The sequence below is a fragment of the Myotis lucifugus genome, unplaced genomic scaffold (genome assembly GCF_000147115.1).
Source record: "Myotis lucifugus unplaced genomic scaffold, Myoluc2.0 scaffold_3, whole genome shotgun sequence".
Classification (NCBI taxonomy): Eukaryota; Metazoa; Chordata; class Mammalia; order Chiroptera; family Vespertilionidae; genus Myotis; species Myotis lucifugus.
The window spans coordinates 21,300,055-21,314,782 of NW_005871051.1; the positions used below are offsets into that span (position 1 = coordinate 21,300,055).

Consider the following 14,728-nt stretch of genomic DNA (forward strand, 5'->3'; position numbering starts at 1 on the left):
GTGACTTGGCAGCAGCAGTTCTCAGGTGACACACCCCAAAACCAGAGAGGAGGGAGCCCGATTCCTCACAGGGCATGTTATTCCACCTTTGGCCGTGGGTTATGTTGTTGCTGGGGCAGTATCCGCCCTGAATCTGGTTTACTGAACATTTGTTTGTGTTCCACACCCTGTATGACAGCAACTTTGCAGAGTGCCCTCTCGCACTCCAGGACCCCTCGGGGGATGTCGGAGAGCTGGTTTCAGCCCAATCCCCACAGGCCAGGCCGAGGGACCTCACCTGCTGGAGGGACCCCATTCACTCCGCAGACGCCGGGGACGGACCATGGCAGGTTGGCTCCAGGGTGTGTCTGGTCCATCTCTCCCAGTCCTGCCCCGCCCCGCCGGCCACCTTCTAATTAATTTCCTTCCAATGTGCACAAATCCATGCACCAGGTCACTAGTGTTAAATAAGAACCAAAGTACACCACCCCCCAAAGAGGGTGAACATGAGTCATGAGAACTTTGCCTTGTACATTTAAGAAAAAGTGGGCAAGAGAAACAAACACACTCAAAAACAATACAGAGCTAAATGACTCATGTGATAACTGCAGAAGCCATAATTTATAAACATTGTGCCTGTGTTACAGGGCTGTGTCCACTGTATACTGATTACTGCTAATGAGTTTCATATTGCTGTCTTTTAATCCCATCTTTGAATGTATTTGAAATCTCTCAAGCACACAAAAATAGGGAACCAGAGGAATAAGGCCAGGAAGCTTAAAAACTTTCAAACCTTTTTCTTTTACGAGTAAACCTGGTGCCTTAACAGAATAATGTCTTTGTTGTTGATAACTAAATGTGGATATGTCATGCAGATCCCCTTTAGTCTAGTCCAGAAAGTTTTCTGTAAATCAAATCATAAATGGAACACCTTTACTTCAACAAGGTGTCAGCACATATTCCCAAGCTCATATTACATTAAAAACCAGGGAAACATCACAACTTCACCCGAAGTTTTTAGCATCTGAAATCTTTCACAGGTGTCCTGAGAGAGGAAAAAGGTCACGACCTACAGGTCATGTCAATAATCATTAGGTGTTACTGTAACAGAAGGTATCTGAATAGCTGCTGTGGGTACATATGGTGCAGGATTATGTGCACATTACTTACAAGGTTACTTTTCATTTCACAAAATGAATTTTGAGAAGCATGAAAACTAGAATTGAGAGATCTTGTCTCAGGTTAATTTGAAGTTTTCTATAGAATTGTATATAAACAAAACTGAAATAGGTAACAAATTAAAGGGGAAAAATACACCCTCAAGTCACTGCAGCCAATCCCACACAAAGCCCACTGCCTTCTGTAAGAAATGGCTTTTGCCACTGATTTGCCCAGGAACCACATAACTGTTCTAAACACAAAAATGTGGAGAATTTTCCCTGCCCAGACGTGGTTTTTGAAAGGATAAATGCATTTTAACATACATAATTTAGCTTGCAACAAGCCACAAAAACAAAAGGGAAGAAGCCTGGAAAAGAACACATACATATGCTCTAAGAATCTGATCTAGTGCCACTAAAACATTCTGAGCTCACACTTGTGAGACCTTCAAGATGCTCTAGAATCTGCTAAAAAGTTAAAGGTTCTTCTTTCTTTGTTTCCACTCAACAACTGACCTTATTCTATCATTAACTCAGAATATCTCACTTTTAACTGCAGGGGGGCTCAGCAAATGAAAACTATGTAAAGCTAAGCGAGCACAGCAGAGGCTCTGCATGCTGCACAGCACTGCCACCTGCATAATAAAATAAGCAAGGTCACACGCCAATGTCAACAGAACTCCTCAGGATCAATGTGATGATCAATCAAAGGAGTTTCCAGATTTCTCTCATAATGAGCAGGGCTAAGTTCCTCAGGGGGAATCAAGTTCCATTCTACTCATCCCTACCTCCAAACAAAACCGTACAAAAGGAAACGGGTGGTGTGCATTAGAAGGACAGAAAGAAAGGAGGTATAACTGCCAGTTGATTGACATTAGCAGGAATCTCTGGTGAACAGACTTAGCTCAATTATAACTGCAAAGCCACCAGGGATTTTTAATTATTAAAAGGTAAACCATATGCCAGAGTAACAGAAGACAACTCAGTAATCAAGACTGGTAGGACACAGTCGTTCTTAATCTCTTTCTACTCTACTTTTTGATACTTAATCTTTTCTTAGCAGGAAAAAACTACATACAAAATATAAATTTGAAATAATGATTTGGCTAAACACACCCCAGCAACCAAATCTTTGTGTTTACAGATTTTGCTCAAGACATATATATGATATATATATATGTATATGTACATATATATATGTATGTATATATATATGTATATATATGGTTCATATGCATATGAAATTTTAGATGAAGAACTAATACTGATTCATTTTAATAAGCCACGTCTTTAGGTCTTAATTTCTTTAACCATAAAAAGATAATCACATTTATATAATCATATTTGTCATTAGATAAATTTAAAGTTAGAAATCCCTATGAGAAATGAGGAACTATTAATTATAATGACACTAATTGTTTTTGGCTTGATGGCTCTTACAGAAAGCATACTGAGAAAAATGATGTGGCCAGTGCTGGTGATACTGAAAGAAAATACCTCTTTTCTCAAAGAAAGCCAATTAGATAAACCTTAGTAACAACTTGGCCTAACAAACTGAACAGAAAGGTCTACAAACACCTCAGGTCCTACATGTGTGACCCAGCCCGACTCATTTAACTTGCTTTGCTTTGGTTCCTTCACTTGTCAACCCAGGAAATTGGACTTGATGAACCCCAAGATTTAGTGCTAACACTCTAGAATTCTATAAGCATAACACAACTTCATTGCTATTTCTAATAGAGATGTGGTAGAAAACAATATTTAACTTCTCAACTGTAATTATTAGAAACAGACAACCCCACAACCTTAACATAAAAGGGCCCATATATTTCCGGTTTATTACATTTTCAAGGAAGTCTCAAAAAAAAAACAACACATTAAAACAAACCAACAACAAAAATCTCAGAGGACTAAGACAAATAAATCTAAGGGAAAAACAAAACCAAGTACCTGCTAAATAGCACTTTTTAAAAATGAATACTTTGTTAAAAATTTAAGAAGCCAAATATAGTTATAAAAAATTATCAGGTACAACAGTAGAAACCAGTAGTAAAATATTTGTTTCCAGTTGTTTCTGGATCTCTTGCCGAACAAAATAAACTCAGATTCAGCTATAAATGAGAAGCAAAAAAATTTCAGAAGTCCCTGGACAATGGGAAACTAGCACATTAGGAAGTATTCACACCCCATTCAGTTAGGCAGTGGTCGGCAAACTGCGGCTCGCGAGCCACATGCGGCTCTTTGGCCCCTTGAGTGTGGCTCTTCCTAAGCCTTAGGAGTACCCTAATTAAGTTAATAACAATGTACCTACCTATATAGTTTAAATTTAAAAAATTTGGCTCTCAAAAGAAATTTTAATCGTTGTACTGTTGATATTTGGCTCTGTTGACTAATGAGTTTGCTGACCACTGGAATAATCTAAACTCACCAGCAGATTTTACTCTGCTTGGGCTTTTATGCAGGATTCCCACCTTTCCTCAGTCAACTTTATGATTTGATTAACATACATGAAGTCTTTCAGAATAACTTTTGAGGGTTTTGTTTTTGTTTTTTTTTTGCCTTAAAGGCCTTAGACAGGTGTCTTTGAGTACAAATCAGCAGTTTAGATTCTCTCAGCTTCCAGTTTGGTCTTCTGGGTTCACTATGGTGCTGGTGCTTAACAGTGCCAATAACTAGGAGTTACCCACACTCAGCTGGAATGAAAGTACACTGCACAGCACAAGAGCTCTGAAAAGCATTTTCTTTAAATGTAGGTAGAAAAGGGTATTTTCTAGAAAATATTAACAAATAATTGAAATGAGGCTCTATCTCCCCCCAAATTAAAAAAAAAACTATCAAAACTAGGGCACGGCCACTTCATTACGTTATCACAAACTACATTCAGCCGATCTGTCCTACCTTCTGATGCTTTGATCACATATCCCCTCTTCTTTTCACCGGGAGGCACATCAAGCAGCTGCATAATTCTGTCCAGTAGCCCGTGGATTATCTCAAACCCAGGATTCTTGTTATAATAAACAGCACAAAGGTGCCTGTAGTTTCTTGCACCTACATCTGAAAAAATAAAAGAATTAGTAACAAGGTCACATTGACCATTACTTAAGAATCTGATTTACACCAACACAAACTTGGGCAGCAAACAAAAAAGAAAACCTATTAGTAAATACACAGACAACCATTCAACGTCAAATGCAAAATAATATGGTTTTCAACCATCAAATCCCCTGAGGTGTTTTGATTTTGGGAAGTATAAGAAACCTTGAATGCTGGCCCAGGAATAATAAGGCTCTACAGTGGTATAAACTGGTAAAACTCTTTGTAAACAATTTAGCAACAAACATAAGAGCCTTAAAACTTCATCATCTTTTATTCACAATACTATACAAAGTAAATAATCCTAAATACAAGAAAAGGCTTCATGTTGAAAGATATTTCTGCACAAAACATTATTTCCAATAGTGAAACTAGAAACCACTAAATTGGGGAATGGCAACATAAAATAGTACAATCATTCATCAGAATACTATGGCTAAAAAGCATCCTTATTAAGATGTATAATGCAGCTAGTAATAGTAAGTGAAAGAAAAGGGAAAAATATACAATAGGTTCAAAAACTATGAAGCAAAGAAGGGAATCTGTCACAAAAGTTAGGACAGTGATTACTGTAGGTAAAGGGAAAGTGATATGATGGGGAGGGTCTTAAAGAAGCTTAAGATAGTGGCAATATTCCATTTCTTATGTTGGATGGCTACACTAGCGTTTGCTTGATAATAATCTTTTTGAACTATATGTTATATATACTTTTTACAATTAAAACAGGAAAAAGGCAATAAATGAAGAATTACAACTATGTAAATATAACCATAAGCCAGAAAACTCCAAGCACAGGAAAAAGATAAAACAAATGCACTTACATGTTAACAGAAGTTATGTTTAGGCAGAGATAATTTTTTCAAGTTTCATCTATTTTTCCATATTTTCCTTGATTAGTATATGTTATTCTACTTTGAAATACTGAACTTAAAAGTGGTTATATTTTCAAAAAGGTAATATCGTTTACTTGCAACAGTCCAAATGAACCCTGATGGGTAATTGGATACATAACTGTGGTTCATCCATACAATGGAATACTACTCATCAAGAAAAAGGAACAAACCTATTGATAGAGTTGACAATTTAGATATTAATCTCAAGGGTGCTATGCTGAATGAAAGAGGTCAGTCTCAAAAGGCTACATATAACATGAGTCTATTTGATTTTTGTTGTTTGTGTTTTTTGTGTGAATCCTCACCCAAGTATATTTTTTCCATTGATTTTTGAAGAGTGGAATGGAGGAGGAGGAAGGAGGGAGCAGGGAAAGAAACATTGGTGTGACAGAGAAATTGATTGGTTGTTTCCTGCACTCGATAGAGGCCGGGATCAAGCCTGCAACTGAGGTCCATGCCCTTGACCAGAATCGAACCCGAAACCTTTTAGTCTGGGGGCTGACGATCTAATCACTGAGCAAAACCGGCTAGGGCAACATGAGTCTATTTGTATGATATTCTGGAAAAGGTAAACCCATATTAAAACTTTATTTTTTTTAAAGAAGCGTATAGCATATAAAGGTAGACTCAAATTCAATGGTGATCATTTACTTTATAATGGGTATATACACTTGTGGCCCTTTAATTAATTCTGGAGGAAACCACAACTCTAACACAGATACTGAATGAATGTTAGCTTCATTTTGCTTTTCAAATTAGGAAAAGAGAAAACTAATGTCTATCAGGGAACAAACTGAAAATAAAAAAGCTGCTTTAAATTAACACTCGAGGCCTGGTGCACAGATTCGTGCACCGGTGGGGTCCCTCGGCCTGCCTGCGGGGATCAAGTCAAAACAGGCTCTCCAACATCCCCTGAGGGGTCACAGATTGCTAGAGGTTCGCGGGTGACGCACCCCAGAATCGGGCTCCCTCCTCTCTGGTTCCAGTTGCATCACCCAAAAACCGCAGCTGCCAAGTCACTGCAGCTCGGTAGCTCCTGTGTTGAGCGTCTGCCCGTGGTGGTCAGTGTGCGCCATAGCTACCAGCCAGTGGGCTGGTCGCTTAGGCTTTTATATATAGAGATGTACTGAGCAAAAGTTCTTCCACAGATTTATTCTGAGAAGGAAAAATTCTGAGAATCCTAAATTAAATTATAATAGGCTGTAGGGTGCAAGGAAGAGACAAGAAGGGGTTGATCAGTTAACAGCAGGAGGGCCAGACCCAACAAATGACTGCTTACATCCTGAATGTATGCTGAAACTGCATTAACTTTCAGGTGGCAATTTCCTCAATTATCTAAAAAGAATAGCCAATCACCAAAAGACACCACCAGAAGGCACTGCATCCTGGTTACACACGCACTTTCCAGACTGCTGCCCACAACCAATCCAAAACATCAAGTATTTCCTGTGGACTGTGCACCTATCCCAGAACTGTCCCCCACTTCTCCTTTTCCAGCCCCCCTTATCTATAGTCAATGTAAATTCTTTCAAAACAACTTACATCTTTCTTCTCCAAACTCATTGTATAAAAGAGCCCTGTAAGCCCAGGACCATGGACATGGTGTCTTCTCCATCCAGCCCTGCTACTGGTGGCTCAGACTGCATGCCCAGGAGCTGGTCCTTCTCTGGCTAGCATGTAGCTCAACAAAATCTTTCTTTAAGAAACACTTTAGCCTCGAAGGTTTTTGATTAACAATTCCCATTGCATAATTGACACAAAATACTGAATGCCTTTTACCTTCCAGATGTCCAAATAAAATGGGTATTTTAAGACACTGTTCTCACCTACTAAAGCAATTTATATAAAAGTGAGCACATAAATGGGGTAAAAAGAAAAGGGAAACTAATGTTAACTCTCTACCTGTCTATCAATGTATCTATAATCTTATTTAATTTTCAAGACAATCATGTGAGCTAGGTTTTATTTGCCCTATAAAATAGAATGGAGAAACACGAGTCCAGAAAGATTTTGCACAAAGCCAAGCCAACTGGCTGGAGCTAACTATATTTAATTACATAGCTAATAAATGACAAAACCAGGATTTGACCAGAATCATCTGATTCTAAACCCATGGTCTTTCCATGATACAGTGGCAATCTCTAACGGATTTGAATGACAACAAATAATATAAGGGCAAACTTATATATGGTTATATATCTACCTAATATAGTAAAAGATATCCATTCCTGAAATGCTTTTTATATGACAAACAGATGTTTGTTCTAAAGTTTTCTAAGAATTCTAGGTAAGCAACTGGAGTAAATTATTTTTAGAAGTTAGTTAACTAAAGTTTCTAGCTATCAACAATATTGTCACTCATGGAAAGTGTATTCTAAGTTAAACACTGATTGACCACACGTGGAGAAATAACTGTTCTTGCCATGTAACATTTCTCAGTACCTATCATGGTCAAAGCACTCTTCTGTAGGTATCCCTGGAAGATATCAGTCAGAGTCAGCACAGGGCCTGCACAAACTAAACCCTAACAATCATTTTCTGAATAAATGAATAAAACCTGGAAAGGGAGGTAAGCACATACAAATAACTATTTAACAAGGCCAAGACCAGACAACAGGCCACATTCTATGTCAGCACAAGAGTCAGCGGATGCAGGAAAGTGAGTACTCTCTCTATCATTTCCATTTGCAAAGATAAAGACATTTGGTATCTAAAAGCTTTACTTGAAGGTGTAAGAATACAGATTAATGTTAAAATCAGGCAGCTATAAAACCTCAATAACTCTTTTCCTCCCTGGCTGCCTAAAGACCAACCTTCATCATGAATGACACAGTAACCATCCGGACCAGGAAGTTCATGACCAACAGACTACTTCAGCGGAAGCAAATGGTCATTGATGTCCTTCACCCTGGGAAGGCAATAGTACCCAAGACAGAAATCCGGGAAAAACTAGCCAAAATGTATGACCACACCTGATGTCATCTTTGTGTTTGGATTCAGAACCCACTTTGGTGGTGGCAAGACCACTGGCTTTGGCATGATTTATGATTCCTTGGATTACGCAAAGAAAAACGAACCCAAACACAGACTTGCAAGACATGGCCTATATGAGAAGAAGAAGACCTCAAGAAAACAGAGAAAGGAACACAAGAACAGAATGAAGAAAGTCAGGGGGACTGCAAAGGCCAATGTTGGTGCTGGCAGAAAGAAATGAAGTATCTTGCAGTGAGCTGGAGATTGAACTACAGAAGGAGTAAAGATTCTTCGGTGACTTTATCTGTGATGGTTGTGCAGATTTTTCATGAAAGGATTAATAAAAACAAAAACAAAAAAAACCTCAATAAACCAACCATGTGCATAAACTGAGGGTCCTGATTCCTCTGTAGGAAATTTCAATCTCTCCCTCCCTCCCTCTTTCCCTCTCCCTCTTTCCATTCCACTCTCCATTCTGAAGGGGTAAAAAAATGAAACGAAACAGAACTAAATTATCCCTTTCATAACACTGAGTTGCTCCTGGGCATCTCTTGCCATGTGGTACCCATTTGTTGGTGTCACATGCTTCCACTTGAACACACAGACACGTATTGAAACTACTTTGTTGTTGCATTTTGCTGTGAGAGAACAGCCCAACAGTAATGCCACCACTCAGAGAGCTTAGCAACATAAACTGGAAGCTTTGTTTTAGTAATCTTTGCCTTGGGATACTTCTTTCCTGATCTCCAAATTATGTAAAACTTACCTAAAGAGGAACAATATCTGGTTTAAAGAATTAGAATATTAAAAAAAACCAAATTAAGTGATTTTGATGACCAGAATAATAAAAATATAATAAAAAATACAGGACTTTTCAAAAATTATACTCCAAGAAAAGTTTCAGGGTGTTTATAGCACACACATTACACACACACACACACACACACACACACACACACACACTAATGAATTATAGATTTTTTAGATTCAACTTTGCAATATTTTTAAGATAGGCCACTAACTTTTAGGGCATTGTACTTATTAACCAACCATAAGAATTAAATTAAACTCTTTATTTAGGCAGCCCCTCCCAACTCCCACCAATGACTGGCTGGTTTTCCACATTTCCTAAGAACCCCCACTCCCTCTAGACTGGCTTCCTCACATCTTGCTAAGATAGTCCTACTGCGGCTGAACTGAAAAAAGAGAACAATAACCACATACCCCATTCCTCCCACTCCTCCCTAGAGAAGTGTGAGGTGTGGTACACTCCCCATTTCCTAGGATTCTGCACCCAGGGACCATGCTACATCACAGAGCTCACTGACTGCATGCCACAAAACAAGAACCATTTAAATTTCATGCCAAAATTAGGGTTTGTTGCAAATGACTCAGTTCTTTATAACTGACTCAGTTCTTTATAACTCAGTTAACAGACCTCTTGTGTCATGCCATCAAACAATTCTGCTTTTTAGACGGGTCTGCCAAGTGTGTCAGCCTAAATTACCAATGTATTTCACAGACTTCAAAGTACTGCCTGGAGAGGCTGATCTACCCACCCAGAGGAGGGGCAGCTGGCTACGCTTCTGTAAGCTGAAAGATCATGCCAAATTATTTCTTTTTAAAGAGAAAGGAAAAAAGAATGGTAGAAGATGTCCCTTATTAGATGACTACTGCATACAACTCAAATATTTAGAATAGGCTCTTGCTTGGTGTAGATCCTCCTTCACAAAAGTATCAACGATTAAGAGCAATCAGGGGTGTTAGGTTATGTTACCATCGATGGCACAGACTGGAAAAGGGCAGTCTTCAACCTTCCCATCTCTACTTCCACATTCACCCAGAAGCCCAAATACAGATGTCAAGAGAAAGCTACTGGAAAATCAGAAAGGCTTCCAGGGTAATCACTGGCTTGTACTGAGCTTGAGATTAATAGTTTGGCCAAGCTCAGAAAATAAAACAAAGCACCTTGATTTTTAGTCTTTTCCACCCAATAAATTGCTTTAATACTGGTCCCCAAGAGATTGGAGTTTATACATTATCTCCTGAAAAATTCCAGTGTAGTATTAAATGATTCACAAAAGCTAAAAGAATCTCCTGAAGACATATACCTTAAAAAATTACACCTAATATGAAAAAACAGGACTGCAAATTTGTAAAAAAACCTTTTTGGAAAAAAAGTTGACAAGATAGCAAACATTTAACAGACATACCTATGGACCGAACAATTCTATTTCTAAAAAATTTTAGAAGTACATATTTTAGCAAAACCCTGGTAACAATCTAAATATTCATCAACAGTCTGAGTAAATAAATTATAGCATATCCACACAATGGAATACTGTGCAGCCATTAAAAAGAATGAGATGAACAGAATGTGTCCACAGGAAAAAACTGGACAGGTAAAGCATAATTCCACTGGTATGAACTCAAGAGTATTTATCCACATATAAACTATATATAGAAATGTGTAACATGACTGCACGTGCATAGAAAATGTCTGGCAACTAATTCTAAGAGTAGGATTACAGAGAAGCTGGATATGTGTTTGTTTGTTTTTAATACCAAGATAATAGAATTACTTTTAAGTTAGAAATATATATTAATAAAAGTTCTTAAGGATATTACAAATATTTTCAATTTTAAAAACAAACATAATAAAAAATAACTTTCCTTAAAACATATCTATATTATAGCACCAAAATACAGATTTCATTTTTAAATAATGCTGAAAGCCAAGAAACAAATGTGAGGAAAACCTATGATCTTCCAATGCATGAAGGAAAAAGTTGTATCCTTGTAGGTTGGCTTTTATTTAGTTAACATAAACCTGGAATGGATTTTTATCTATTAAAAAATATGCAATGCATGACAGAGCACATTATACTCACGTTAGCAGATCTTAACTATGTGGTGCCAAACATACTAAAATAACTGTCTCTATTAAAAATGATGTTATTTACACAATTAAGATGCTATCATATATATGAATAATGCTACTTCAAATATTGTTAATGTCAATGTACCTTACACCCATATTTTTTAAATTATTAATTGGGAAATTCTACATGCCAAAAATATGAAGTAGTAAAATTAAATTAATCCAGACTGATGACATAAGCTCTCTTCAGATAACCACATTCCACATGTGGATGCTAGGTAATCTTCCATTATTTGATGGCTGCAGAATTAATGCACAATTTCTCAGAGCTGAAGTATTTCACAAGCTCATAATTAAAACACTTTTATTGAGCTTTTTATGAAGCAAAGAGTTACAGAAAAAACTATAAAGATCTGGACCCTATATTTTAGTAGATTACACAGTATAAGACAGATTCATGAATGGTAAAAGCCAAGAACAAATGGAAAGAACAACCCAAATCATAAAAGAACAGTGAATTAGTTATGTTCCCTGTAGCCATAGTGGCCCAGAGAGGAGAAAGGAACAAGAATCTTAAATATATATTGTGACTAAAGTTTAAAAAGTAAATTCTGGGGCTCATATCAAACTAGTCAAGGTAAGAAGTAGATCATTCTCTGACTTAGAAAATCAGCTTCAGGGAGAACATGAAATTTTAGAAGCTATTTAAACAGGAACGTGGGAAGCAGAGGAAATGCAGCTTGTCCAGGACTGCAGCAATGCTCTGGAGACAGGACCGGTCTGAGCAGGAAGTGAAGGCTTGGAGTAGGGGTGCCTGCTAAGGCAAGAGAGGGAGCCCCAGCCCTTTGAGTGGTCAAGGGCCTCTAACCTATTCCATCTACTAGGATAATTAACACCCCAAATTCTTTAAATGCAGTAGTTGAAACTAAAGTGCATGGCAATTTGATTATCAGGCTTCTCCACAGATATATGTCAAATTGACAAGATGGCTGTTTAGTGCTAACTACATCACCCTCTGTACGTTACAAAGCTGTCATCTTTCTTAGGCTGTAGCTCCTTTTAAACTTAAATTCAACCCAGCGATGCATTTTTTCCTGCCCTTTCAGTGAGCTTCTAGGCATACTGGCAGTTTCAGAGACCATCATGGAATAAACTGTGATGGTAGATTTCTCTCTCTCTCTCTCTCTCTCTCTCTCTATATATATATATATATATATGTATATATTTTGATTTCAGAGAGGAAGGAAGAGGGAGAGAGAGAAACATCAATGATGAGAGAGTATCATTGATCGGCTGCCTCCTGCACACCCCCTACTGGGGATCGAGCCTGCAACCTGGGCATGTGCCCTTGACCGGAATCAAACCCGGGACCCTTCAGTCCACAGGCTGACGCTCTATCCACTGAGCCAAACCAGCTAGGGCTGTGATGGTAGATTTCAATCTGCATTTAATAAAATGCCAGAATGTTGGCTTTGCAAAATACAGTTCCTTTTCTGAGCATAAAGATTAGCAGTTCACAATTAGGTACTCTGTTCCTCTAAAGTAGTTTTTTACTATTTTGCTTACAGTTTAGTTAGCCTTGACACCGAACAGAAAAAACAAAAGTATTAACAACTGGAACCAATCAATAACTCACACAGCAGCCTGATTTGATAGCTTCAGGGCTGCCTCAACTGATTTCCCCTTTATAAAGCTAAAAATTTACCCCTCAGCAGTCTGCATTAACTTCTCATTCCAAAGATACATGCCACTCTGCCCAACAAAAGGGATGTCTAATTTTTTTAAATGTTGCAGCAACTTCAGATCTTAAGACTCAATAAATGCAGTGGTTGGCTCAGCCTCAAAGAACTGGAATGTGTCTGAGTCTGAGGGGAAGTCTTAATACTTGAGCAGTGCGCCTGACTCAGCCATAAATGGGCAGCCAGCCTGCATCACAACATGACAGTCAGTCAAAAAGTCCACTTCAGCACAGGAAACTGGCCAATGAGGTCAAGCATGAAAATGGGGCTAGTAGTCTTCCATTTACTCTTACAGAAATGCAGGCCAGGCAAACCTGTGGGAGGCACTGAAATCCAGTACAGATTCCTTTTTCATTTCCATCTGGGAAGATATGCTTGCCTACACACACTGACGTGAGGCTGGTAATGTTGGGTATTTCCTAAATCTTACCAAACAAGTTAGTCACTTCCTTGTCTGTGCCACCAGGGCACCTTGCACATTCCCTCCGAGCACTATCTATCTAAAAATCTGTTCCCTGCTCTATCTTCCTCAAGACTGGCAACTCTGCCTCCTATTTTCTGAGCAGTCCCTAGCAATGAGTGATGAATGAGACTGCCTTGCTCACTCTTACCACATATTTCTGCCCCTTTGAATCACTAGTTTGGGTCTGCCCTCATGAAAATTTGAGACACTTTCATATTAACTGGAAACCTCTTTTATCATTTCACTTTTGATGGACTAGATTTTTTTTTCTTCAAAATAGTTTTTTCTTTAGGAGGAAATGGCTAATGTAAATCCAACAGAGAAATGCTTACTGATTTGAAAGATAGTAAAAACATATGTGCTCAGTTCACTAAAAAGAAGTGAGTGATGAATTACTGAAAAAACAAGATTCTTATTTTTCTTAAGTAAATTCCCACATTAGTACATTTTGGTTTTCTTACCCCACCCCACCCCCCAAAAAAGTGCACAACAGAAGAAAAACCAATTAAGCAAAAGTTAGGATAAAAATGAGCCCCAAGTGCACAGCAAGGTGACATTAATCCTTGAATGGCCAGTCAAGGTTTTCATGTCATTCTCACAGAAACTGACCAAACTGGGATGCTAGGTATCTGGCGTTAGGGGTTGCTAATACCCTAATACAGTGATGGCGAACCGTTTGAGCTCAGCGTGTCAGCATTTGGAAAAACCCTAACTTAACTCTGGTGCCGTGTCACATATAGCAATCTTTTGATATTTGCAACCATAGTAAAACAAAGACTTATATTTTTGATATTTATTTTATATATTGAAATGCCATTTAACAAAGAAAAATCAACCAAAAAAATGAGTTCACGTGTCACCTCTGACACGCGTGTCATAGGTTCGCCATCACTGCCCTAATAGTAAAAGCAGACATCAAAAAGTGCTTATTATGTGGCTGAAATCCTTATAACGCATCTATGAAATAAATGCTGTCATTATCCCCATGGAACAGATGAGGAAACTACGGCAGAGAGAGATTAAATAAATTGTCCAAAGGTAACAGCTGTTGAGTGGCAGAACCATGACTGAAACCTGGGCTGCACTCTCTTCGGAACCGCAGCACTGGGCTGCCTCACCTAGAGAGTCCTCTGTGTGCACCAGATGACAAGTAGGGAATCCACAAGTACATATTTAAAATAATCCATTAGAAAAGCTACTTTTGTTATAAAATAAATTCCAGGCGTACCTAAAGAGGAAGCACACTCCAAATAAATGAAAGCAAACCCATGTTTTCAAGATGGTAAACTTACCAAGCAGATGTACCTCCTCTCATTCCTAGAAATTTTTAAAGAGAATAAACCATAATGGTGCAAGACAACAGGCAGAAGTAACTATCAGATGGAAATGGCTGGATGGAGAAAACTGGATGGAGAAAACAGAGCAGAATAATCACAACTGAAAACAGGAATGAAAGAGGTCTGCTACCGAGATGAGAATTATTGCAGCAGAAATGCAAATCTTTGAGTTAAAAAGCATATGGACTGGCTTCTGGGGTTATTATCAGC

General features: G+C 38.2%; 1 protein-coding gene and 1 pseudogene across 1 annotated transcript in view; one reads left to right on the forward strand and one right to left on the reverse strand.

The window, feature by feature from the left end:
* The window catches only part of FARSB (phenylalanyl-tRNA synthetase beta subunit), a 51,162-nt gene that overhangs the window by 10,226 nt on the left and 26,208 nt on the right, over positions 1-14,728 (reverse strand). The window contains exon 16 of the mRNA XM_006082575.3: positions 4,038-4,193. Coding sequence (XP_006082637.1) covers positions 4,038-4,193 — 156 coding nt within the window. The remainder of the gene's footprint in view (positions 1-4,037; positions 4,194-14,728) is intronic.
* Positions 7,913-8,339, forward strand: LOC106698579 (annotated as a pseudogene).